The sequence below is a fragment of the Littorina saxatilis genome, linkage group LG3 (assembly GCF_037325665.1).
Source record: "Littorina saxatilis isolate snail1 linkage group LG3, US_GU_Lsax_2.0, whole genome shotgun sequence".
NCBI classification, from domain to species: Eukaryota; Metazoa; Mollusca; class Gastropoda; order Littorinimorpha; family Littorinidae; genus Littorina; species Littorina saxatilis.
The window spans coordinates 2,289,277-2,316,930 of NC_090247.1; the positions used below are offsets into that span (position 1 = coordinate 2,289,277).

Here is a 27,654-nt window from a genome sequence, read left to right on the forward strand (position 1 = left end):
CGCAAACAGTCATCCGTCAAGTCAAGTCTGCCAACTCACAACTCACTCACACAACAACAGCAACAGCAATACAATTTAACAAAAACCATAATTCCAATAATAAAAAGACGTCCAAGAGTCCACCTATCCGTCCGTCCTTTCGTCTTGTGTTTGATTTGTGCATTCTGTTTGATGTCTCAAGAAGACACACGTCGTTAAAAACGGAGTACACAAGATCAACATTCGATCAAACGTCCATTCAATACAATACAATACAATACAATACAATAACTTTATTAATCTCTAAAAGAGAAATTACATTGCTGAGCGTTTGTGTCCGTAATAATAACATACATAAAACATTCAAAATAAACATTCGATAATTTGTCCATGCGATCTGGTGTCCATTTCATGAAGTGTCTATTCCATTAAGTGTCCATTCGAGTTGTCCATTCGATCATGTGTCTATTCGATCATTTGTCCATGCGATCAAGTGTTCATTCGATCATGTGTCTTTTCGATCAAGTGTCTATTCGATAATTTGTCCATGCGATCAAGTGTCCATTTGATCAAATGTCTTTCAATCAAGTGTCTATTCGATGAAGTGTCAATTCGACCATAAGCCTTTCGACCAAATGTCCCTTCGATCACACGTCTTTAATTTCGCTCAAAGTGTCCATTCGATCAAAGTGTCTTTTTGGTCAAAGCATCCATTCGATCAAATGTTTTTCGATCAAATTTCCATTCGACCATATCTCTTTGGGTCAAAATTCCATTCGACCTTATCTCTTTGGGTCAAAATTTCATTCGACCATATCTCTTTCGGTCAAAGTTTCCATTCGATCAAATGTCGGACACCCCAGACTCGCCAGTGGACATTTTGCCTTCTGTCATAGACACATCCAGAACAAGCAGTTTCTTGTGGGACCGGGTAGCTCGGTTGGTAGAGTACTGGACTTGTGATCCTAGGGTTCGAATCCAGGCAGGGGCGGACACGGGTCAACTGTATGTGCTGACTCAGAGACGGTATCCATGTCCCACCGCGGGTCACCACAATGGCACGTAAAAGACCTCGGTCATTCAATCATAGTTGCAGGTGGCTGTTTACACCTCATGCACGCATACACAAGTGTATCTCATCTCAAACCGGCACGGTTGGCCTAGTGGTAAGGCGTCCGCCCCGTGATCGGGAGGTCGTGGGTTCGAACCCCGGCCGGGTCATACCTAAGACTTTAAAATTGGCAATCTAATGGCTGCTAATGGCTGCTCCGCCTGGCGTCTGGCATTATTGACGGGCCGCCAGAGCGGCTCGTCTTTAGGCGTCGGGTAAGTAGCTTGCAGGTGGAGAAATTTTTGTTCATGGGGGATTTCTGTGACGTATGTACAGGAAGTCGCCGTTGGTCTCGGCAAAGAAACTACAATGCAGTGTGTGGTCTCGGTGAGACTGAAAGACAGAGAGCGACAGATACACACAGTGATTCAAGGCTCACAACTCTAGTAACGTTGTCGTAGCACGTCCGTCTATGGCCAAAGTGATCCGGGTTCGATTCCCGGCATGGGCGGTCTATTACTCGGGTCCAGCGCCAGCGTTTTTTATAAGAACTTGGAGTGATTGCGAATTTGCGCGTTTCTCGTGAGTGCTTTCGAAGTTTTGTAATTTGATTTTCCCCAGCGAGTGTTCTTTGGAGGGCAGTAGACTGTGATTGCTGGTGCATGTTTTTATTTTTGTTTTTCGTTCTTTGTTTCCGTTTGTAGTCTGTGGTCAAATACCTCACAATGTGCTCAAACAAATCACAGGCACAGGAAATGAACAAGAAGAAGTGTGTCACAAGAATTTGAATTCTAACAAAAACATGTGTATGAGTTCATAGACTACCACTGTCGAACCCTTCACTGTACAATGTAAATGAGTACAAAATATAGTCGTCAGTTTGGGAGACATTGTAGAGCACATGTGAACTTTATCACAAACGGACAACACAAAAAGTACTTTCTTTTCAAACTTGAAAGTTTGTTGTCTATTTTTGCCAGGGTCTTTCAAACAAACAATAACATGTGTATTTTTTAATGTGAAAAAATTCATCTATTTTAACATTGTTGTACTAAAAAATATTCATACGCAAATTGTTTCCCGCAGTGGGGCACTGCGGTTATGAAATTAAAGGCCCCTCCTGTTTTTGGAACCGCAGGAGCTTTCTAGTTTGCTGTTAGGTAGATTTTTGGTTCCTCTTTCCTGTCATGCTCTCTTTTTCTTCATGAATTCTTTTCTTTTTTCTGCCTTCTTGCTCATTCACCTGTATTTTTTCCAAAAATCTCTTCTCTTGCCGCTTGTCTCGCGATTCATGTATAGTTTAATCTGTTAGTGTTCTGATGTAAGTCCAGCAGTAGATAGGTTAAGCCTATTTTAACATACTGGAAACTGGTAATCTTCCAGTAGGTATTAATTTAGTTTTACTAAAGCCTGCTGGGACACAAGTAATGGGTTAGTGCATTTGTAAACAGGAATCGCTTGACAAGTGGCCCAATTCATCCCCCCCTTCCTCGTCCTGATATGGCTCTGCGTAGTCGGCTGGACGTTAAGCAACAAATAAACAAACAAACAAACAAACGCAAATTGTTAGCAGATGTTGTCTCCCTTCCTTCGAAACCGAAACCGTCTGTAACGCTTACAGGGCCTCATAGATATCAGAGTCAACTCTCTCTCCAACCCCCCCCCCCCCCCCCCCCCCCCGACACCTCCACGCATTCAGCGTAACGGCTTGTACGGCGTGTTACTTCAACATAATATGATAATAATAATAATAACTTCAACAAGTATTTTTTGGAAAAAAATTAACCTTAACAAGGCCTCAACACAACAGCGCTTCCTGGAATTCCTTTAAACAGTATTTTATTCGTAAACAGACACATGATAATATAACAACATCATTAAGAAGGAGCACAACAAGTTTAAAACTTATGGTAAGTGCTCACATAAACATTCCTGAAATTTCATGGCGGATTATGATCAATGCGACACATTTTTTGAAAAAAGAGATGAGACAAAAAAAAATATATATATATATATATATATAAAAAGAAAAAAAAATTAAAACAAAAATTAAAAAAAAGAAAAGGAGAAAACAGCAAGGAAAACTTAGTTTGAATTATCGAACACAATCTGTGTCAATACCGAAAACAAATACAAAACGAGAACGAAAGACACAACAAAATATCCTGGAATTGCATGGCTGTTACCGGGAAATGTACTGGGTCAAAGGTCCGCCTGACTCGAAAATTTACTGGGGAAAAGACAGTGACTGCAAAAAATCGTGTACTTCATGATTGGTACAATGGCCAACACAAATGTTGTCGGATCAAGTCTACTTCCATTCTTTAGATGGTATATGTTTTTTCAAAGAAATAGTCTTTTACATTGACTACTGCCCTCCCAGGAAACCTGGCCACATCCTCAACAAAGTCAGCCAGAGCTTCGTTTAAGTGTGACAATGGGTCATATATTGGTGCTACATTACTAGCATTCAAATGTGTATTCATGGCAACAGCATTTTGCCATTTACAACAGTTCCACTAACACTGTATTCTTTCTTGCTTTATTATTTTGTGACTCAGTGATAATTTTAAATAAAGTTATTTGCATCATACACTTTGATTTCATTCATTTCTATATATAACTACTTTTACTACTTTCCCTTCTACACTGTGACATGCCACTGTATGACGCTCATTCAGACCAAAAACAATACCATTCCTACCTGTTGCAACGTCTATCGCTCGCTCTGTCTTTTGGTTCCTTGGTTGATCGATCGGTTTCTTGGTGGAAAACATATTTCTGTCACCAATACCAGTATTATTGCATCACTTCCATAAAGGTAGAGTAGCCTTCTTCCTTTCTGTTAAGCCAATAGGTCTTATTCATTATTGAGCTCTTATTCATTATTTCATTACTTTCACAACAATCTTCTTCCTTGATATTGCGATAGTTGTTATCTCCCATTTATGTACAAACGCCGAAAAGACAATTTAACAGGACACATCAACACTTTTATTTTGTGTACCTGTACCAACAGGTGTACAACTTCCTGTTTCTTTGATATTGTCAATGTTTCGGCCCGTGTTGATCCTGGGATCAATTGAATTTCTTGTGGGGTTTGTGCTAGGACTGGTTGGTCCGGTGTCAGAATAATGTGACCGGGTGAGACATGAAGCCTGTGCTGCGACTTCTGTCTTGTGTGTGGCGCACGTTATATATGTCAAAGCAGCACCGCCCTGATATGCCCTTCGTGGTCGGCTGGGCGTTAAGCAAACAAACAAACTAAATCTCATCTCAAGCCGGGGTAACACCCGGTAACATGCCCCTTCACCGATGGGGCGTTAAACAACATTATAATCTAACAGTGTCTGTGTTGCTGTGTTGCAGGTGATTCTGGTGAAGTGGAACGAGCCTTACCAGAGACTGGCGACGTGTGACAGTCGCGGGGTCATCTTTGTCTGGATTAAACACGAGGGTCGCTGGTCCATTGAGCTCATCAACGACAGGAACAGTCAGGTGAGTCAAGCAAAAAATTAAACGAAAACATCAGCAACGATCATATGGAACAAAACACACACTCACACAAGCCCACCACACACACAGTACTGTAATGGAGTTAACTCACGCACACATATCTTTTTCTGTTTGTCTATCTTTCTTTCTTTCTTTTTTTTTCTTTGAATAAATATCTTTTTCTGATATCACATCTGGATCGGAAGCACCACCCTAACCGCAGAGGCACTTTGAAGTGCACACACACGGGACACAATGGCGGACAGAGATGGGGTGGTCTGAAAGCAGCCCGCAGCCTGGGGCGGTTGTCATTTGGTTCTCTATGGGAGGGCAGAGGTCCCTACGTTATCCGGTGCTGTTCGGTGCCAGGGGGCAAATCAACTGTTTTTGTGATGTCTTGTCCTCTTAGGAGTTGCCTTTGTTGAGAGGAGGAGGGATTGATACAATAGGTCGTCGCGATATAACCTTCGTGGTTGAAAACGACCTTAAACACCAAATAAAGAAAATAAAGAATGATACAATAGGTTGGCTTGGCTTGGCTATGAGAAGTGGGAGAGAGAGGAGAAGGGATTGATACAATAGGTTGGCTTGGCTTGGCTATGAGAAGTGGGAGAGAGAGGAGGAGGGATTGATACAATAGGTTGGCTTGGCTTGGCTATGAGAAGTGGGAGAGAGAGGAAGTGTTGTTGTTTTTGTTTGTTTATGTTTGTTTATGATTTTGTGTTTCTCTCTCTGGTCAGGGGAGAGGTGAGGGGGGTATTGGTACAGAATGAAAGCGGCGGTAAAAAAGCGGGAAGGAGAAACGTTTTTTCTTTTTTTTCTTCTTTTAAGAACGTTAGTGATGTAAGTGTGATACCGATATTTGTCTTCGATAGTTTTATTTGTGTTTGTGGAAGGGGGTAGGGGAGGCGTTCGGGCGGTTTAGTTGGAATGAAATAATGGCGAGAGAGCGAAAGTGAGAAGGTGAATCCGTGTTTGTTGGCAGTTTGTTTCTTCTCTCATTTGAACAGCACTGACGTACATTTTATTGACACATACCTCCTAGGACTTTCATTAATTTGGAAATGACAAGGTAAATGAGGAGATGTGCTAAGAGAAAAACGTAAAAGTCATGTACAGAACTGGTTGAAGATAATGGGGATAGTTTTCAAGATAAGTACCTGGCATTTGCATTGATCGATGTATCTCTACATGATGATTGTGGTCATCATGCTCGTTTTCTGTAGATGTTACTCTATTCGAGATAGGTCTTTGTTTGTCATGCCAGACAGCTGACTGTAGACATCCTCCCGCTTTCCCTCCCACCCCGACCCCTATCCCCCACCCTCTTATTTCTACCATTCCCACTCTGCTCGGGTGTAATACTTCAAAACGAGTAATGAGTCCAAGTGCGTGTTTCGTCGACATGCATCTCTTCGGGTTTAATGCGTTCATGCGGGTAATGTTTCAGTGGAAGGTTTTCGTCGAAACACGTCTTTTCAGTTTAATACGTTCATGGAGGAAGTGTTTCAGTGTGTTTTATTAAAACACTCTTCTTTGGGGTGGATACGTTCACTCGAGCAATGTTTGGGTGTGGGAGTTTCGTCGAAACCTCGACTTTGAGTATTTCGTCCATATTCGCAATGGTTCAGATTGGGTCTTTCGTCGAAACATGTCTGTACGGGTTTAATACGTCCGCGCAAGTAATGTTTCACTGTAAGATTTTCGTCGAAACACGTCTCTTCGAGTTTGATACGTTCTTCGACTCTTTAGGTTTAAGATACGTTCGAGTAAAGTTTCAGTGTTTGAGGTTCGTCGAAACACGTTTCTTTGGGGTTTGATACGTTCTCACGAGTAGTATATATTACAGTGGATGTGTTTCTTAGACACTCTTCTTTGTCTGGTTAAATAATTCCGGGCGCGTAATGTTTCAGGGTGTGTCGTCAAAATCGTTCTCTTTGGGGTTAATACGTTTACTCGAGTAACGTGAGAGAGTGACTTTTTCGTCAAAACACCTTTCTTTGGATTTGATACGTCCACATGAGTGTTCGCTTACACTTGCCGTTGGAATAAATATGCAAATGTTTGGAGATGATACTGTCACCTTGTGCAATGTCATTATCGTCAAGGAAATTCTTCTTCTTCTTTTTCTTCTTCTTCTTCTTCTTCTTCTTCTTCTTCTTCTTCTTCTTCTTCTTTTTCTTCTTCTTCTTCTTTGATGAGACAGGCGTCTCAATCGGGCTTCGTCCTTTTCATATCTGCCAGTGACGTAAATTGTGTTCCTTATCGATTTTTTTTTCCAAACGCCGACTTTGAAAAAAATAACAAAGACGCCCCTTGAATGCCAAATTGCACAGAAAACGAACACACACAAATTGCGGGTGAAATTTGCCGCTTATAAATTGTGACAGGGAACGCGAGCGTCAAGGCAGTTATGATTGATCGGCTGCGTATTGCAGTTGTCTTTGTGAGGCAATAAAGCAAGATACAAAGACGACTTCTTTTTTTTTATTTTTTAGTTTTAACGTTTTTGTGTGTTTTTCTTTATATTTTGGACCATATTACACAATGCAATTGTGTGCATTCCACGTTTAGAAGGCAACGCGGCACATAGTTCCCGTGATTGACATGACGCATACAATTAACCCATGACGTTCCCCGCAACCAAAACAATGTGGAGTTCGTGTGAAATTACCGGACAATATATAGCATCGTCAATCGGCGAGTCCTATCAGTTTGGATTGCACTTGACTTTTATCACAACTTACTTGGACCGGTTAACATGACCAAATGACCGTTTTTGTTGTTGTTAGTTATGTTCATCATGCCTTTCCCCAAAACGGTCATTTGGTCATGGTACATTTACGTGCCACGGTACTAGTACGGTGGTGGGACATGGATACTGTCTCTGAGTCATGGCATAAAGTTGATCCCATTCTGTCCTGGTCTGGATTGGAACCTGTGACCCGTGGATCATCAGTTCAGTGATCTACACAGTTTATAATTATGTGCACGCAAACACTCGCTGTCGACACAGCTGTTGTAGCCTTCCCCGTCAATCGGAAAACATACACGTTTTGTCTGATTATATATATGTGTGTGTGTGTGTGTGTGTGTGTGTGTGTGTGTGTGTGTGTGTGTGTGTGTGTGCATTCGGGGGGGGGGGGTGAGGATTTGAAGGAACACAGCCCCTGGTGTTGGTCTCTCTGCCTGTAAATCCTTGCTTCAGTCTAGACGGCGTGATTGTCCGCCTTTATTCCCCACAATTCACGCGAAAAACCAGATCTAATGCGTGTCTCTCTGCTAGGAAGGGAGGAGGAAAAAGGGAAGTGGGGAAGGGCGAGGAAAAAGGGAAGTGGGGAGGGCGAGGGGGTTTGATAGTCAAATAGTCTTGTCAAAAAAGTCTGGGATTAGGATTTCAGTCTGGTTCTTTCGATTTTGTCTTGTATCTTTTGCTACTCTCTTGTATCAACCGCCCAACCCCGAACCCCAACCCATACCATCCCTCGGACAAGAGTCAAAGTGAAAGCTCAAGAGTCAGTGAAAGGTCAAGAGTCAGTGAAAGCTCAAGAGTCAATGAAAGGTCAAGAGTCAGTGAAAGGTCAAGAGTCAGTGAAAGGTCAAGAGTCAGTGAAAGCTTAAGAGTCAAAGTGAAAGCTCAAGAGTCAGTGAAAGGTCAAGAGTCAGTGAAAGCTTAAGAGTCAAAGTGAAAGCTCAAGTGAAAGTTCAAGAGTCAAAGTGAAAGTTCAAGAGTCAAAGTGAAAGCTCAAGAGTCAATGAAAGGTCAAGAGTCAATGAAAGGTCAAGAGTCAGTGAAAGTTCAAGAGTCAAAGTGAAAGCTCAAGAGTCAATGAAAGCTCAAGAGTCAAAGTGAAAGCTCAAGGGAAGCAAAAGCTATGTTATATTGTCTTGGTTCCGATTCGACAACGGAGGCAGTCGACAACAATTCGATCAAGTGTTTTCTTTCTGTTGAGGTGTTGTATCTGTTGAACATGATACATGTTTTGTTGTGTTGTGCTTTGTTTTTTTTAGTATTAATTCTTCTCATTGAGAAGGGAATAGCTCATTGAAAAAACGCACCATTTGCACGCGTTTGCTCCACGTATTAAGTTATAAGCTTACACAAAATCCGGTCACGTTTCCTGTTAACGTGCGGACGAATTCACCTTTTTTCCCTGATGTTTATAGTTCAGGTTACATCATCAGTGGAAATGAACTAATATTGTATGTCATTTCAATTGATCGAGTTCTGTTTGGGGTTCTTTTACGACCTTGTTTTCCAAACGAAACAAGTATTTTACTTTCTCTAGAACCAGTCACCATGACTTTAACTTTAAGACACTTGATTTGTAAAAAAGTTTAGAAAGTTCATGGTTTTCCCACCACATGCACTTACAAGATTGTGTTGATTGCGGCGCATGCAGTTCTGAAGAAACTTCAAAGGTCGTATTGTTGGTTGGGGGGGGGGGGAGGGGGGGTTATTTCAGAGAAACTTGGTTGTTTAGCACTCGTGATATACTCTTGAGTGGGAATAAAGGAAAGAAGAAGCAGAACGAGGTGGAGAATGAGGACGAGGTAGATCAAAGAGACAATGAAAACGGCGAAGAAGAGGAGGACTTGAAAAAATACAAGGAGGTAATGGGAGGGGGTGGGGGATTGTTGGAGTGTGTGTGTGTGTGTGTGTGTGTGTGTGTGTGTGTGTGTGTGTGTGTGTGTGTGTGTGTGTGTGTGTGTGTGTGTGTGTGTGTTTTAGGGGGAGAGTGGGGGTTAGACAACAGTGAAGCGCAGGAGGAAGCATAAAAGGTAGGAGACAATAGCAACCGATTTGGCCATCCGGGACGAGAGAGAAGAGAGAAAACGGCAGGACGCTATAATGAAAGACAACGGTGAGGCAGGAAAGGGATGACGATGGCGAAGTTAAGGAGGAGAGAAATAGGGCGAAATTGTGCCTCAAATTAATTAATAGGGCGAAGTTGTGCCTCAAATTAATTAATAGGGTGAAGTTGTGCCTCAAATTAATTAATAGGGTGAAGTTGTGCCTCAAATTAATTAATAGGGCAAAGTTGTGCCTCAAATTAATTAATAGGGTGAAGTTGTGCCTCAAATTAATTAATAGGGCGAAGTTGTGCCTCAAATTAATTAATAGGGCGAAGTTGTGCCTCAAATTAATTAATAGGGTGAAGTTGTGCCTCAAATTAATTAATAGGGCGAAGTTGTGCCTCAAATTAATTAATAGAGCGAAGTTGTGCCTCAAATTAATTAATAGAGCGAAGTTGTGCCTCAAATTTTAGCGGCGGTGAGTCACATTCATGTCGAGAAACAGGCCCGAGGTGCACGGAGCGGGATGTAGGCGTCCTCGGTCTTTTAGCGGCGGTGAGTCACATTCATGTCGAGAAACAGGGCTGGGGTGCACGAAGCGAAAGAGGGTGCCACCCACGTGGGAGGGAGCCAGCCGCGGGCTCTGATCGGTTGACATTGAGATTTGTGGTGATTTCAACCAACCAGACCCCACGACTGGCTCCCACCCACTTCGTGCACCTCAACCCAGGACTCTCGTTAACACCGGGAATGGGGGGATGGGGGGGTGGGAGGGGTTGTAATGTGACGAACCGATGGCGACGGCAAAGAAGAAGATGAGGTCGAAGCTTAGGAGACGATCAGCGATTGTTTATTTTTTGTTTGTTTCTTGAAAGCAGGGCGTCGTGTGAAAGCGATTCAGCGTTCATCTCATTCTCTGTTTTGTTCTCGGCCTACTCATTAACACTGTTCATATTGAAGGCGTATCACAGTCAACTGTGGAAAGTTCATCAAAAGCCACATTCTTTCACGGTCGGTACTTTAAATCTTGGAAAGAAAATCAACTCCTGATCCCTTTTCAAAATAATTACACAGTTTGTTCGGGAGAACGTCTCGGAGGTGGTCAGTAAAAGCGATGGGAAGGAATTTGAGGAGGGGTGAGTGCATGACGACGCCGATGATGCCATGTAAAGAATAGACGAGGACGCTGAAGATACTCGCGGTTACAAGGTTACTTCACATCCCTGCTTGTTAAAGAACTTACAGGGAAAGATTCGATCGGATAGTGATGACGCTTTGTGGAAGCAAGATGAAAATGTGTTACTACTACGCGGCAAGCAAGATGTAGGCGTCATCGGGCTTTGTGATGGCCATCAGCCACGTTAGTGTCGATTAACGGGAGTCGGGCCAATACCGGGGGAACGTCAGGCCACAGTAGTACAGAGGACGAAGACGAGGATGATAACAAGGAAGAACGAAGAAGAAAACTGAATGATGAAAAGTGATGAGGTTGGGGAATGCAGCCGAAGAGAAAGTAACAAAAGACACGTAAACAAGGACTGGATGACACAAGACAATGAACATGTGGCCAAACATGACGGTGACATTCACGATGGTTGCTTGTTGCTTTTTCATGTCCTTTTCCTTTTAATAATGACAAGGATGAAGTTGATGATCACGAAGATGAACAATAAGACAAAAAGGACAATGATGATGACGTAGATGCTGGTGAAAAGGACAATGATGATGACGTAGATGATGGTGAAAAGGACAATGATGATGACGTAGATGATGGTGAAAAGGACAATGATGATGACGTAGATGATGGTGAAAATGACGCTGATGGTGACAATTTGAAGATGATGCTGATGATAACGATAATCTCACGATGGCGCGGATGATGACGGTAACCAAGGCAATGACGAAGATGACAAATATGGCGATGATGAAGATGGCGATGATGATGACGAAGATGGTCGTGACAAGGCTGAGTAGGCGAAAGACAAAGATGAACGAAGAAAGAGGAGTAAGATTGGGAAACAGGTAACAATAACGATCAAGAAGATATACTTGTACAAACAAGACGAAGAGCATAACAAAGACCAAAGAGAATAAAGGACGGCGATATAATTATGACGAGAACGACTTTCGCGCTTACCATCGATGCTAACATCTCCTTGGTAACCTTAACAGCCTGCATGTCCGGTTAGGATACTTACCGGGAAAGGTTCGATCAACGAGGGATGACACTTTGCCGAGGCAAGGAGAAAATGCGTTGACAGGTTGGCGTTTTCGGTCAGTAAACGGCCGTCAGCCCCATCAGTGTCAGTAACAAGGGCTAAATCGACAGTAACTCCACATAAATCTTTTCTGGCTTTTACAAGGAATAGGACCATCAGAGAGAGAGAGAGAGAGAGAGAGAGAGAGAGAGAGAGACAGAGACAGACACAGAGACACAGAGACAGAGATATGATGATGATGATGATGATGATGATGATGATGATGATGATGATGATGATGATGATGATGATGATGATGATGATGATGATGATGATGATGATGATGATGATGATGATGATGATGATGATGATGATGATGATGATGATGATGATGATGATGATGATGATGATGATGATGATGATGATGATGATGATGATGATGATGATGATGATGATGATGATGATGATGATGATGATGATGATGATGATGATGATGATGATGATGATGATGATGATGATGATGATTATGATGATGATGATGATGATGATGATGCCGCGGGTTAGGGGGAAGAATTTACCCGATGCTTCCCAGCATGTCGTAAGAGGCGACTAACGGATTCTGTTTCTCCTTTTACCCTTGTTAAGTGTTTCTTGTATAGAATATAGTCAATTTTTGTAAAGATTTTAGTCAAGCAGTATGTAAGAAATGTTAAGTCCTTTGTACTGGAAACTTGCATTCTCCCAGTAAGGTAATATATTGTACTACGTTGCAAGCCCCTGGAGCAAATTTTTGATTAGTGCTTTTGTGAACAAGAAACAATTGACAAGTGGCTCTATCCCATCTCCCCCCTTTCCCCGTCGCGATATATATAACCTTCGTGGTTGAAAACGACGTTAAACACCAAATAAAGATGATGATAATGATGATGATGATTATGATGATGATGATGATGATGATGATGATGATGATGATGATGACGATGACGATGATGATGATGACGACGACGACGACGACGATCTAAATACAGTAATACAAAATTCGAATAAATGACAAACAGAAAAGCAAGCAAACGAACAGACCAACAAACCTAACAATCAACAAACAAACAAAAAGCCCAATGGCCAAACAGAGAGAGAGAGAGAGAGAGAGAGAGAGAGAGAGAGAGAGAGAGAGAGAGAGAGAGAGAGAGAGAGAGAGAGAGAGAGAGAGAGAGAGAGAGAGCACGCAATAACTAAACATTTTCATTTTGAGTGGTTTTAATCCAAACCGTGGGACACATTGGTAGTGATTTTTCATTTTGCCTTTGATGTAATGTTATTTCCCATGTGACAAGCAACTCCAGATTTCTATTCGAGAAGTATCCGTTAATACCTTCTGATGGACTGACGAGAGCTCTTCTCATAGAATGGCGCCTCTTGGGCAAACTTGTCCTAGATATTCACGTCCATCCTCCATTACAACAAAATCATTGTTACTGAGATACTGGAATGCAAGCTAACACATGCTCACACACGCACGTAAGTACACACACACGCGCGCACGCACACACTCACGCACGCATGAACTCACGCACACACACACACACAGATACACAGACACGCACACTCACACAGACACACAAACACACCCAACTTCTTGGATCTCCCTGGATGCACACTAGATTCACTCAGCCTATGTTTTACCCCGGAACGAATATTGATTGTGCACGTGCAGCTCAATGAAGACTAAGTGACAGCGAAAATCAGTCCCAATAGTGAAGACATTTACCTCTAACAAGTGTAGCCTATTGAGGTCTAACGAATGACGTCTCACAACGTGCGCGGTCGTCCTTGGCGGTCAAATACAGCTAAGTATGAATGGCTCGGTTTGAGTTTGTTACGGTTGACCCTGCACAATTCGATCTATGATGTTTTTGTTGAACAATTTTGCCTATGGGAGGGGTGACGTATTTCACAACTTCCTGTGTTACACAAACTCAGTGATGACCAATTTTGCCTTCACACACGGATTTCACAACTTTCTACAGATGAACAACAATGTTGCCTTCACCCCTCCCATAGGGTGACGGATGTCACAACTTTCTGTGTACACAAACTGATGACGTATTTCACAACAAAATGGCGCTGCCCATGGTCAACCTCGAAACTAGTTCCGGTTCCGGAATGTCACCGTTCACACAGGCAAATGCCTCCGCATAACCCAGACCTCCGGGTCTGGGAATGAACTCAAAAACACAGAAAGTTGCTTTCACACGCCAGCTTTGATTGCCAGTAGTTATCAAAACGGAACTCGTGTGGTTATCAAAACGGAACTCGTGTTTCAAAGCATGGCTCCCTGTGTTGATTGTGCACCTATTTGCTCACAACCAAAATGATGACAAAAACGATTTTTGGTGGTTTGTTGTCAGACCAGCTTTTTTGTCGGTCAAGGCCGAAGGCCGCGGTCAATAAATATGAAACAAAAGACGATATGCTCCCCCTCGGACCGACAAAAAAGCTGGTCTGTCAACAAGCCATCAAACATATTATAGTGTCCTGGTGCAGTCTTTATGAGCAGACATTCATAAAGAAACAAAGGTGTGGTGTTTTTTCGTTTTTTGACTCACATGCGAAGCAAAAGTGAGTCTATGTACTCACCCGAGTCGTCCGTCCGTCCGTCCGTCCGTCCGGAAAACTTTAACGTTGGATATTTCTTGGACACTATTCAGTCTATCAGTACCAAATTTGGCAAGATGGTGTATGATGACAAGGCCCCAAAAAACATACATAGCATCTTGACCTTGCTTCAAGGTCAAGGTCGCAGGGGCCATAAATGTTGTCTAAAAAACAGCTATTTTTCACATTTTTCCCATTTTCTCTGAAGTTTTTGAGATTCAATACCTCACCTATATATGATATATAGGGCAAAGTAAGCCCCATCTTTTGATACCAGTTTGGTTTTCCTTGCTTCAAGGTCAAGGTCACAGGAGCTCTTCAAAGTTGGATTGTATACATATTTTGAAGTGGCCTTGACCCTGAACTATGGAAGATAACTGTTTCAAACTTAAAAATTATGTGGGGCACATGTTATGCTTTCATCATGAGACACATTTGGTCACATATGATCAAGGTCAAGGTCACTTTGACCCTTATGAAATGTGACCAAAATAAGGTAGTGAACCACTAAAAGTGACCATATCTCATGGTAGAAAGAGCCAATAAGCACCATTGTACTTCCTATATCTTGAATTAACAGCTTTGTGTTGCATGACCTTGGATGACCTTGACCTTGGGTCAAGGTCACATGTATTTTGGTAGGAAAAATGTGTAAAGCAGTTCTTAGTGTATGATGTCATTGCTAGGGTTAGTTATTTGACCTTGACCCTGAAGGTCAAGGTCATGTAAAGGTCAAGGTCAAGCATGTGAGTCGTATGGGCTTTGCCCTTCTTGTTTTAAATTTTACACGTTCGAAAAGAGTCGATGACGTCAAAGAGTTTAGACGAGTTTTCAAACTGTGCCCCGGTACTGAAAGGTGACATTTTGAACAAAACATTCAACTTTCCTGAAACAATGGAGAACATAAATAAATTCCTAGGTGCCTAGAAAGAGGTCAGACAATGTTTCAATCTGTAGCCGGGTTTGGCTGTCGTACAGATAGCCATCGTTTTGAAGAAAACAAACAAACAAACAAACAAAACAGTAAGCATGTCTGGAACAACGGCAAACATAATTGTGTTCCTCGAAAGACAATTCCAACCTAGCAGCCTGCAAAAGGGTAAGGCTAAATTTAATGTTAGTGGCATTAACAACTTAAGAGAGACACTTCCTGGTTCTTTTAGAAGTATAGACGCAAATTACGCCTTGAAAAACCAGGAAGCACCACTCTCCAGTAGGTTATGACACAGCGAGATTAGGGTCGATTTGCACTGGGGTAAGTCTCCTCCGCATTAAAACAGGAATAATAGAGCAGTGACCTCACTCTCTGAAAGTATGGCGCAGACGCTGAATCATATTCAGTGTGATTCACGCATGCAGACATGCTCATCAGCAAAACACATTACAACGCACCTGACGATCTCTCAAATGTGATTAGAGATCGTTTCCTGCGCACAGATAGCATTACGCTCTGCACCTGGTACAGAAAGAATTACTGACACAGACTCAGACAGATGGGTTAAAAAAAGAATTCTTTTTAAACTGACACAGAAAGACTAACTCTCTGAAATTGGCACAGAAACAATAACTCTTTGAAACTGACACGTGGAGCATATCTCTCGGAATTGGGCACAGTTAACAAAAAACTGTCAAAAATTTGCGTTTACGGAATAACTCTGAAATTGACACAGGGAGGATAACTTTGAAAGGAAAGAATAGAACTCTGGAACTGAAAAGGAAAGATTAACTGTTTGAAACAGGCACAGGAAGAACTCGCACTAACACGACCACTGTCGGAACGGGCACAGAAAGAATTACTTTCTTAAACGGATACAAAACGAATAACTTTCAAAAGAAGGGAACAAATGTCCTAAAGAGGGAACAGGAATAAAAGATAACTCTCTGAAATTGGCAGACAAAGAATACATTTGATACTGGCACAGAAAGAATAATCCTGATACTGAAACAGAAGGAATAACCCTGAAACTAAAACATTAATAATACACCTGAAGCTGAAACAGACAGAGTAGATCTGTGAAACTGGCACAGAAAGCGTAACTCTCTAAACAAAAATAAAATAAAAAATATCCAGGAAAACAAAGCTCTCTGGACTGGCACAAAGACAGTAACATTACGCAAAAATACTAATTTTCTGAGACTGTTAAGAAAAGAATAACTCTCTTGAACTGGCTCAGAAAAAAGTAACTCTCTGAAACTAAACTGGCACAGAGAGTATGACTCTCTAAAATGTGCAGAGAAACAATTACCCTAACTGAAACAAAAAGAATGCCCTGAACATGGTCCAGGAAGAATAATTCTTAAATGGCACAGAGAGAATAACTCTCGGAAACTAACAAAGGAAGAATACCCCTGAAAAACTGACAAAGATTGAATAACTTTACGAAACTGACAAAGGAAGAATAACTCTCCAGCTGGGTTGGACCTAAAAAGGTTGAATCTCTGACACAAGAAAACAAAGAGTTACTCTCTGAAATTGGAACACAAAGAACTACTCCCTGAAACTGCCACAGAAAGAGCACCTCTCTGAAACTGCTACAGAAAGAGCACCTCTCTGAAACTGCTACAGAAAGAGCACCTCTGTGAAACTGCCACAGAAAGAGCACCTCTCTGAAATAAACACGCAGAGGGATTCACGTGCACAGTGATGCCCTGAAAGAAGAGTTCATTGAAACTTGCACACAGAAAGGAACTCTCAGAAAATAACAAGGGCAGAATAAATCACTGAAACGGGCACAGAAGAATATCTGCATGAAATTGGCACAGAGAACATGCAATTCCCTGAAATTAACATGCAGCGTAACTCAATTGTCCCAAACTAACGTGCCCAAACATGGTCATTACCTGGACAAAACACAACGCACCCGACGATCTCTGAATCAACATTAACGATCGCATCCTGCATCTCTTTGGATGTATGCTATTATGACGTAAGCCGCTGAAATTGGCGCAGGTGATTTACACCAAGACGCTGTTGTCCGGTTAAGTTATGGCCAGACATGGGGAACGAGATGTTTTCTGCAAGGACAAAAGCAACCCACAAGCATGACCTGTGATATTTGCTCATGGAGTATGTCAATAAAGGGCTAGCAATTAACAAACGTCTTCGGTGACTCTTGCCCTTTCATGGTGGCGCGTTGGTGCGTCGTGTTACGTCTTCGGGCATTCATGATCGTATATCATATCCGAGTAAGTCGTGCACACAGACTGAATTAAAAAGATCGTGCATACTGTCTCAATTACAATCTTCCCTGGAGACACTCACAAATACACAGTCTTGCTTACAGACTGAACAACGATCTTTTGCACATGAAAGAACAGTCTTGCAGACAGACTAAACAATATTTGTGCACAGTGTGCAAATGAAAAAAAGAAGTAATTTTACCGATTTCTTTGTATCTTATCAGACTACCTCCGCGGTTAGACTGGAAACCTTTCACATAGGGGCGGGGATATAGCTCAGTTGGTAGCGCGCTGGATTTGTATTCAGTTGGCCGCTGTCACCGTGAGTTCGATCCCAGGTTCAGCGGAAATTTATTTCAGAGTCAAATTTGTGTGCAGACTCTCTTCGGTGTCCGAACTCCCCCCCGTGTACACTACATTGGGTGTGCACGTTAAAGATCCCACGATTGACAAAAGGGTCTTTCCTGGCAAAAATTGCTTAGGCACAGTTAATAATTGTCTACCTATACCCGTGTGACTTGGAATAATAGGCCGTGAAAGGTAAATATGCGCCGAAATGGCTGCAATTACTGGCCGTATAAAATTTCATCTCACACGGCATCACTGCAGAGCGCCTAGAACTGTACCCACGGAATATGCGCGATATAAGCCTCATTGATTGATTGATTGATATTTTGTCTTTTGGAATGCGATTTCCATCGAAACTTTTGTCTTGATTGCTCTCAGTCAGTTCGGTAAACCTGGATACGCCAATGAGGTATCTATCTTTGACGAACCGTCTGATCTCCGAAGACTCTTTTCGATGAGGGCAGGTCTCTGGTTTCCGGTCCCTGGTCCTGCCCCCCGGCCCCGCCCCCTCCTCCCTCCTTCCCGCTCCCCCAAGTAACCGGAACCAGGAGATATACTGAATACAAAATTGAAAATTCTGACATTTGCTTTGAAATGTACAGTTTCCTCAATAGGTTTTTTTTCCTTCTGTGTTTTTCATACCATACGGAACATGATACCCGAGTAAGTCCTATAATACAAACCAAATAATAGAGCCGTTTCAGCCCAAGAGTGCTGATAGCGTCCTTTCCGTTTTCAACTTCGCATTTCACAAAACGCTCAAAAACGCACAAAACGCTCATACCACAATCGTGCCGCAGATTACCATTTTAACAACTTTCGTTCTTCTCTTTTTTTCATACTGGGGCTCTGTCAGTTTAACCTGGATACGCCGATTTCATATTGATCTCTGACGAACCTGCTGATCTTCCGTACACTTCAGATTCGATTTGGGCAGGTTCCTGATTCTAGGCTAACAAGGTGAATCGATCGAGATCGGTGCAGACGCTTTTAACTCGTTCAGACATAACTTCGATCCATCTCCTACTTCAGAATGGGGGAAATGTCTCTGCCCAGGAGCGTCTGTTTGGTTCTGCTACACCAGCTCTCTCATCACAAAAACCTACCCCGACCCCACCCATCCCCCACCGCCATCCCATTTTCACCCTGAATGTGCAACCACCCCAACCCCTAACTAACCCCGACCCCCAACTACCCCCCCCCCCCCCCCTATAAAAAGACTTGTGAACTTCGCTTTTCCACCCGTTCTCAATCAGCTTTGATCTACATTGTATCTTCTTCTCGAAATGACCTGAGTGTCTTTTACCCAGAAGGGTGCTGCTTCATTCTCCCCCTCTCCCATTTGTTTTGTTCTGGCTTTGTTGCTGTTTGTTTGCTTCATTTTTTTGTTTGTGTTTTTGTTTCATGTTTGTTGTTGTTCACTAAAGAGGGTCAATCCCTGTTGATGCGCAGTGAGTGAAAACAGATGTGAATATGTTAGTTCCTCCCTAGCCAGCACTAAGAATATATATGTCAGTTCCTCCCTAGCCAGCACTAAGAATATATATGTCAGTTCCTCCATAGCCAGCACTAAGAATATATATGTCAGTTCCTCCCCAGCCAGCACTAAGAATATATATGTCAGTTCCTCCCCAGCCAGCACTAAGAATATATATGTCAGTTCCTCCCTAGCCAGCACTAAGAATATATATGTCAGTTCCTCCCCAGCCAGCACTAAGAATATATATGTCAGTTCCTCCCCAGCCAGCACTAAGAATATATATGTCAGTTCCTCCCTAGCCAGCACTAAGAATATATATGTCAGTTCCTCCCTAGCCAGCACTAAGAATATATATGTCAGTTCCTCCCTAGCCAGCACTAAGAATATATATGTCAGTTCCTCCCTAGCCAGCACTAAGAATATATATGTCAGTTCCTCCCTAGCCAGCACTAAGAATATATATGTCAGTTCCTCCCTAGCCAGCACTAAGAATATATATGTCAGTTCCTCCCTAGCCAGCACTAAGAATACACGTGCTTAAACATTCCTTTAATTGAGCATCGTAGGCAGCAGTTATCGTAAATACAATCTTTTAAATGTCCAAAGGATGCCAAGCTAAAAGTGTTTTCAGAATCCGAAAATGAGCTGCTGCAGTCGATTGTTCGGATGCCCAGTATCTAAGCCTAAGTAACATCTCTTTGTCATTGAAAACAAAACCTTATCAAGGGAATCGCTATCCGATCTTGGAAACACTTATATCTCCTTTTTGCTCTCCTCTTAATGGAAAGTTAAAAATATCCAGTTCCTCGGAAGTGTGGCATTTATTTCTGAGTGAATAGCTAATCTTGTGCATGATGGATAATACGATACAGGTTTGCAACGGTTGTCACTTGAATGCATGCACACAGCGACAGAGTTTTGCAGAATCATCGATCACATAAATGCTTTTAGACGGCAGCAAGTGAGTGCAATTCTCGTTCGGCAGAGTTTAATCTTTACCAGAAAAATTCAGGAAAAAGAGTGGTAAATGTGGGATAGCCTTTTCAAACTCAAGCAAAGAAATGCCCGTGTTTCATGAACCCAGATTTAAACTAATCAACCAGTTTGTTCCCCATCTGGATGAGACTTATTTGACATTTGGTTTAAACATGGTTTGTATTTATCTACATTTTCAACATAACCCGAAAAGTAACACATTGAGAGAACAAAACCGAGATTAAAACGCGAAAAGAAACAAACAGAAACAAGTTCGATTGTTAAGCCTCGGACATCAGTAGCAACAACGATTGTTAAGCCTCGGACATCAGTAGCAACAACGATTGTTAAGCCTCGGACATCAGTAGCAACAACGATTGTTAAGCCTCGGACATCAGTAGCAACAACGATTGTTAAGCCTCGGACATCAGTAGCAACAACGATTGTTAAGCCTCGGACATCAGTAGCAACAACAAGAAATTCCTCCGATAGGAATAACACCCCCGTTGGTCAAAGGGAAATAACCATTCTCACTGCTCAGGATTGAGCAATTTAGAGCTTATCTCTAAGCCCTTTTGAACTGTTATGGCTTCTCAAAGGAAGGCTAGTACATACAAATACACAAAAGCCGCCAGACCACATCACAAACAGAACTGAACAATCCACAGGTGTTGCCCACATAGAGAGAGACACACACACACACAAACACAGAGAAGCCGTATATATAGAGAGATAGATGACAGTGTATTTTTCGCGTGGCTATAAATTGATTCGACCTTTGCACTTTTACAGTGAGGATAATTTACGGGTCCAATTTACGTTCTGGACACTGCGGTGACCTTCTAAAAATAGTAACAGAACGCCGGGAATATCCGAAGATGCCCCCTCATACAAGAGTGCACCATACGAAGGAAGGGAGGTAAACGCTGAAAACATGGAGAAGATAAGGAAGAGTTATGCCGTAGTTGATCCCCCCAAAAAACCAAAATCCACCAATAACTCCCTAACCGTGTGTTTGACGGGTCCCAATTTTTGTAAGGAATGTATAGAACCTGTTCACCAAGTTTGGTGACGATCGGTCCGTTCATTCTTGAGATCTACTTGCGAACACAAACAAACACACAAACATACAAACACACAAACAAACAAACAAACAAACACATCGAGTGAAACCTATACACACCCCTATACCGGGGGTGTAAATAAAGAGAAGGGACAAAATATTTTTTTATTATTCTCGTCCTTCTCATCTAGTGTTCTGTTCTGTATCTGATCACTTCTTTTTTTTTAAGTCTTATGAGCATTTAGGAAAAATACATCACAAGCTTACGGCTTCTGGTGGCAAGCTCACATTTCTACGGAAAACTTACTGAAAGGTGTGTGTGTGTGGGGGGGGGGGGGGGGGCGGGGAGGGGGCTTCCTTTTGACAGATTATATGCAGGAAGAAGATTTCACTTTACAAGAGAATATGTAGAAAGGGGAACTCATTGAGCTAAATGGATTCCCTTACGGATTTTTCGTGTGCCTTCTTTGCCTTGAGAGGAATCTTCGCCATGAGCCAATGTTCTTCTCTTCGCAACTCTTGAGTATTCAGTGCTTTTCTTTCCTTTCTTCCTTTTCTCCGTCCTTCCTTTCTTACTTTGTTCTTTGCAGCTGGAAATACAGTGATGCCGCATGCTCCTGTTTCAGATGCGTCTTAGAAAATGCTGTCTCGAGCACTGTATTCCAATTTATTCATCTACTGTTTTCCCTAGTTCTTACCCTTTCCTAGAGATTCAATCTCGATAATATAATTTGATTCTTTGCATATAGATTTGTATCTATTGCGCAGTATGTTAGTCGAAATGCGTCTGATATGTTCCATGTGTTTCACGATTTTCTGTACGACTTTCTTTACAAGTGTTGGGTACATTTTTAAGTCGAACTAATGTGTGACAGTGCAAACCGATTGACAAAGTAGGTACTATAACGTTTTGTGTGTGTGTTCAGTCCAGTTTAAAGGGTAGTTGAAAAAGCTGCTTCGCTCTGCAATGATGAGAAAAAAAAATAGAGCTACCTTAGACGATTGCCTGCTTTTTGCAAGATGATTGCTTTTGGGTGTTTTTTGGTCAAGTTTGATGCAGTGATTTAAATGTTATCTTATTTCTTATTTAGTTTCCCTTGAAAGTCTCTACTGGTAAAATCCCTGGGGACAAGTGACCTTTGCTGCGTATGAAGTAGTTCCGAAGGCAATTTGCAACCTAAAAGACACTCGCACGAACACACACACACACACACACACACACACACACATACCTTTGAACGCCAAGCCCGATTTTCTGCTTTTCTGTGCATTGATCTCACTCCTAATCTAGAAATAACCCTGCAAAAACAAACCCTGTTTGTACAGAATAGAAAGTACAATTCCGTTGCTGCACTCTACCCCCGGGAATAAGGGCCGGATTATAAAAGCAAATGCCTGTATTTTATATTCTACGTTTCAGGTGACGGACTTCGCGTGGTCGCACGACGGACGCATGGCGCTGATCTGTTATCGTGACGGCTTCGTGCTGGTGGGGTCAGTGGCCGGTCAGCGCTACTGGTCCTCCATGCTCAACCTGGACAACACCTCCATCACCTGTGGCATCTGGTCACCCGACGATCAGGAGGTGAGTTGGGTCCCCTTTGAAACGTGCGTTGATCTGGGAAACAAAGGGACGTAAGCAGTGTGTGTAAACTAGAGTAACTGAGAGTTATGCGGAACCAATCTCCTGATACATGAGAATGTATCGACTAACCCCCCCTCCCCCCCCCCCCCCCCTCCATCTAGTATTGCAATTATCCATTATGCTAGCATAACAAAAACGTGCGAATTTGAGGTACTCATATCTGTAATCTGACAAAGCGTGGAAGACTCATGCTGTCAGGGGCGAAAACGTAAGAGGAAAGGAAAACGAAGATGTGGTACGGGGAGAATTGCAGTCTGCAAACATTACCCAAAACACAGGGTTGAACATTTGAATAGCTGAACGTTCAAACGCTGATTGTAAAGTATTAGGCATAGGCCCGAACTAACCCCATGGAAGTGACGTCACATATTAAAAGAAGAGCTAGAGTTTAAGATTCACTTAGTGTTGGCAGTGAACCTGACACGGGGCAGTGAACCTGACACAGACAGTGAACCTAACACGGGGCAGTGAACCTGAGACGGGGCTTTATTGGGTTTTTGCCAGGTATTCCTGGTGTGTGGTCACATTACTCCAACCCCAAAATCCTAACTATGTAGTTCTTTGGACGATTTCATGCCGTTTTGAGCAATAGTTATCACTTTAGGTAAGAAATGGTATTGGAGGAATTGAAGACTTGCAGGATAAAAGACTGTGAGTAAGTTATTATAAGAGCTGCGAAATAGAACGCTATCATTTGAAAACGTGCTGAGTTAGGCCTCAAGAGCTTTTAGTCTCAACTTTCCATTCTTTTTGTCCCCTACCTGTTGCTAGGCCTCAAACATCACCCCCCCTCCCCCTCCCTCCTTCCTTTTTTGCATCCTCTTCCCTTCAGCACATCTTTCAGCCTTTGCACGTCAGTGGACGAATGCTGAATTCGATGTGGATGGGTCAGACCGACTCAGACCAGACAGTCTGATTCCCGTGTAAGCCTCTTGTGCTATCAATAAAACCCGGTACTCAGTAAATCTTTAATTCAGGGTTAGAAATTCGTAACAATCCTGAAGGCATTTTGGTACAGTATGTATGTGTATACCGAGACGTAATGTCCGGTACGACAGTAAAAAGTGCATCTCTATTTGAGGTGGTGATATTTAAATCCTGACAAACCTGTCGTGAAGACAACATCAAAGAAGAAGAAGAAAACGAAAGAATAAAAGAAGGAAGAGGCGGTTTCTCAGTGCCATTCTTGGTAACTAGTTGGAAAACTGCGTGTGCAGATCAAATTACTTCAGCGCACATAATGATATTATCTGACGTTCGAGCTGCCATCAACTTTTTCCCGCTAGTAAATGAGTCATGGGATTTCTGCTTCCTTGCCTGATATTGGACAATGGCGTTATCTTCCAATCAGGTGTCAAGAACCCGGGTTGACTTTCCGGCTGAAATCCTGTGTTTCACGTCGTTTAAGCTTTTTTGAGAAACGTGATTTCGTTCTTTGTGTTTGAAGGCCGTCGTGGTGGGTGTGTTGTTGGTGTGTGTGTTGTTGGTGTGTGTGTGTGTATATATCTCAAGAGCGCATACACATTAGCTCCATGTGACTAGCTCGTGCGACTCGTGTGCTGGTGGTCGTGGCTGCTAACGAAGGAGTCTGTCAGACGGAGGGGTTGTCAGAGAGAGTTCCTAATGGAATTATCTGTCTTCCCTTGTCACGGGAATTACCGCCCGTTTCTCTCGGTGCCCACAGCCTGGAGGCAATGTTATTTCGCTTTGATTGCGCCGCGCTTTGGTCCCTGCGCGGAATCCATTTTAGGTCATCGATGGGGGATGGGTAGAGCTGGAGGTGTGTGTGTGTGTGTGTGTGTGTTTGTGTGTGTGTGTGTGTGGGGGGAGTGTGTGTGTGTGAGTGTGTGTGTGTGGGAGTGTGTGTGAGTGTGTGTGTGTGGGGGTGTGTGTGTGTGAGTGTGTGTGTGGGAGTGTGTGTGAGTGTGTGTGTGTGTGGGGGAGTGTGTGTGTGTGTGTGAGTGTGTGTGTGTGTGTGGGGGAGTGTGTGTGAGTGTGTGTGTGTGGGGGGAGTGTGTGTGTGGGGGGGGAGTGCATGTGTGTGTGTGAGTGTGTGTGAGTGTGTGTGTGTGTGGGAGTGTGTGTGAGTGTGTGTGTGTGTGTGTGGGAGTGTGTGTGAGTGTGTGTGTGTGTGTGGGGGGAGTGTGTGTGGGGGGAGTGTGTGTGTGGGGGGAGTGTGTGTGTGTGTGGGGGGGGAGTGTGTGTGTGAGTGTGTGTGAGTGTGTGTGTGTGTGTGTGGGAGTGTGTGTGAGTGTGTGTGTGTGTGTGTGGGAGTGTGTGTGTGTGGGAGTGTGTGTGTGTGGGAGTGTGTGTGTGTGTGTGTGTGTGTGAGAGTGTGTGTGAGTGTGTGGGAGTGTGTGTGAGTGTGTGTGTGTGGGAGTGTGTGTGAGTGTGTGTGTGTGTGTGAGAGTGTGTGTGTGTGTGTGTGGGAGTGTGTGAGTGTGTGTGTGTGTGTGTGTGTGTCTGTGTCTGTGTCTGTGTGTGTGTGTGTCTGTCTGTCTGTCTGTCTTTTCGGTTGTATCTGTCTGTCTGTCTGTCTGTCTGTCTTTTCGGTTGTATCTGTCTGTCTGTCTGTGTGTCTGTGCCTGTGGACTGAACATGAGTTTGTGTTGATGTGTTTGATACAGTACATATATATAAATCGGTTAGGACTGCATATATGCTTTGCAGCAGCAAAAACCTGTGTTATATTATTTCGTTTGTTCTTTTGCATCTGTTGATGTTTCCTATGTGTCGTGTTTCTTTCTTGTCCAGTAGCTCTTGCTCTCTTCCAGTCAACAGTTTTAGCTCGTAATGTTCTCAACAAACAAAAACATACATCAAGCATCTCAAGCCGGCTGTGAAACGCCCGGTCAGTCTTGGTAATCCTCTCCAAGATATTTTCTTGTTCTCAGTGACGAAAAGAGGATGGAAAAGTTATGTTGCTGTCTATCAAATGTCAAGGTCAAACGAATCAAGGCTGAGTGCAATTATGGTGACCTTGAAGGATGTTATATGGCTGTCACACCAGAAGACCAAGGTGACCTAGGTCAAGGACTTTCGTCAAAACTTGACTAAATGTACAAAAGTATCTGGTGAAACTTCTCTTAGGTTCCAAATCACTGGTTCTGCGTAACTCGCACTGACCGTTATTGTCTATATTTAGAGTGTTTCTTTGATCTATATTTAGAGTGTTTCTTTGATCTATATTTAGACTGTTTCTTTGATCTATATTTAGACTGTTTCTTTGATCTTTCCATAATGTTTTCAGCGTGACTCGCTCGCGTCATGTTCTGTATTGATAACATATGGTAAACCATGATAGTGTAACTGTTGCAGAATGACTTGGCGTGTTGTTTTTAATTGTTCGTGTCGTTTGAGCCCTATTGAAAAGGATGTTGTTGCTAAAGACACGGAACTTTCAAAGCTTCAAGCGTCATTCGTTTCATGATTCTCTCTGTGTACAGGTAATGTTTGGCACCACGGACGGGCAGGTGATCGTGATGAGTTCCACGGGCGCCATGATCCGTCAGTTCACGGTCAGCGAGGGCAACGAGATCACGTGCATGGCGTGGTCCTGCGAGAAGTTCAACATGGAGGAGGCTGATGGCAAGGAGAACGATTCACTGCACAAAGACGAAGGTGAGAGGAAGCATCGTGCTTGTTTTTTTTAATTTTTAAAAAATTAAATTTTTTTTTTTTAGCAAAGCCCAAGCGATGCAATTATGCGCATACATTCTCTTTCTCTTTCTCTCTCTCTCTCTCTCTCTCTCTCTCTCTCTCTCTCTCTCTCTCTCTCTCTCTCTCTCTCTCTCTCTCTCTCTCTCTCTCTCTCTCTCTCTCTCTCTCTCTCTCTCTCTCTCTCTCTTTCTCTCTCTCTCTCTCTCTCTCTCTCTCTCTCTCTCTCTCTCTCTCTCTCTCTCTCTGACGAGTCTGACGACGTACAGGAGGGAAACCTGCGAGCTTTAGAGCTCTCCATACAAGGCGCCACGGACACCACTGCACAAGCAACAGAGGTGTCACCCGCGACACAACACAATGCAGAGGAGAACGACGTCATCGCCGAGGTGCCTGACAAGCGCCCCCTCACTCGAGCACGAGCTCAGACTGTGAGGGAGGGAATGGACAAGCGCCAGATGACTCTTGCTGACTGTGGGGTCCACAGCACAACGCCAGTATCCACTGTTACCAATAGGGTCACAGACGAAGGCGAAGGCGCTAGATAGGATGTCGGCCGGGCCCCTGTTAATCAACTCCATTCGACTAAAACCGTAAGTTTCTTGACGTATAATCTTGAAGGTCTAAAACGCCTCTATGATCCAGATATAGGTTCATATCTATCAACATTTGATTTTGTGCTACTCGTGGAAACTTTTTCAATAACTTTTCCGACTTTGATATTCCCGACTCATGAAGTATTTGTATCCCCAGGCATAAAACTGTCAGATAGTGTAACTGCACGCCTTTCCGGAGGAACTGCTCTGCTTGTCAGAAAAGAACTGTCCCGCTTTGTGACTAGAATAGAAACAGAATACGACAACATGATAATTCTAAAGTTGTCGAAGAGTCTCTTGGCCACAGACCAGGACGTGATCTTATTGGGTGTGTACGTGCCCCCAATCAATTCTGTGTATTACAGAGAAACGGACATTTCGAATGGCATAGCTGTCATTGAACATTGCATGATGGATATTATACAAGACTGTGGTGACCTCCCTTTTATATTAATTGGTGATTTAAATGCCAGAACAAGTTCGAGAAATGCGGTGCACAAAACACTTCTCGATGAGAATCTCGACATTTTTTCGA

At 42.9% G+C, this 27,654-nt stretch overlaps 1 protein-coding gene across 1 annotated transcript in view; it reads left to right on the top strand.

Annotated features, from left to right (window-relative positions):
* Window positions 1-27,654, top strand: part of LOC138961381 (tubby-related protein 4-like) — a 91,053-nt gene that overhangs the window by 54,651 nt on the left and 8,748 nt on the right. The window contains exons 2-4 of the mRNA XM_070332996.1: window positions 4,400-4,528; window positions 22,642-22,806; window positions 26,313-26,487. Coding sequence (XP_070189097.1) covers window positions 4,400-4,528; window positions 22,642-22,806; window positions 26,313-26,487 — 469 coding nt within the window. The remainder of the gene's footprint in view (window positions 1-4,399; window positions 4,529-22,641; window positions 22,807-26,312; window positions 26,488-27,654) is intronic.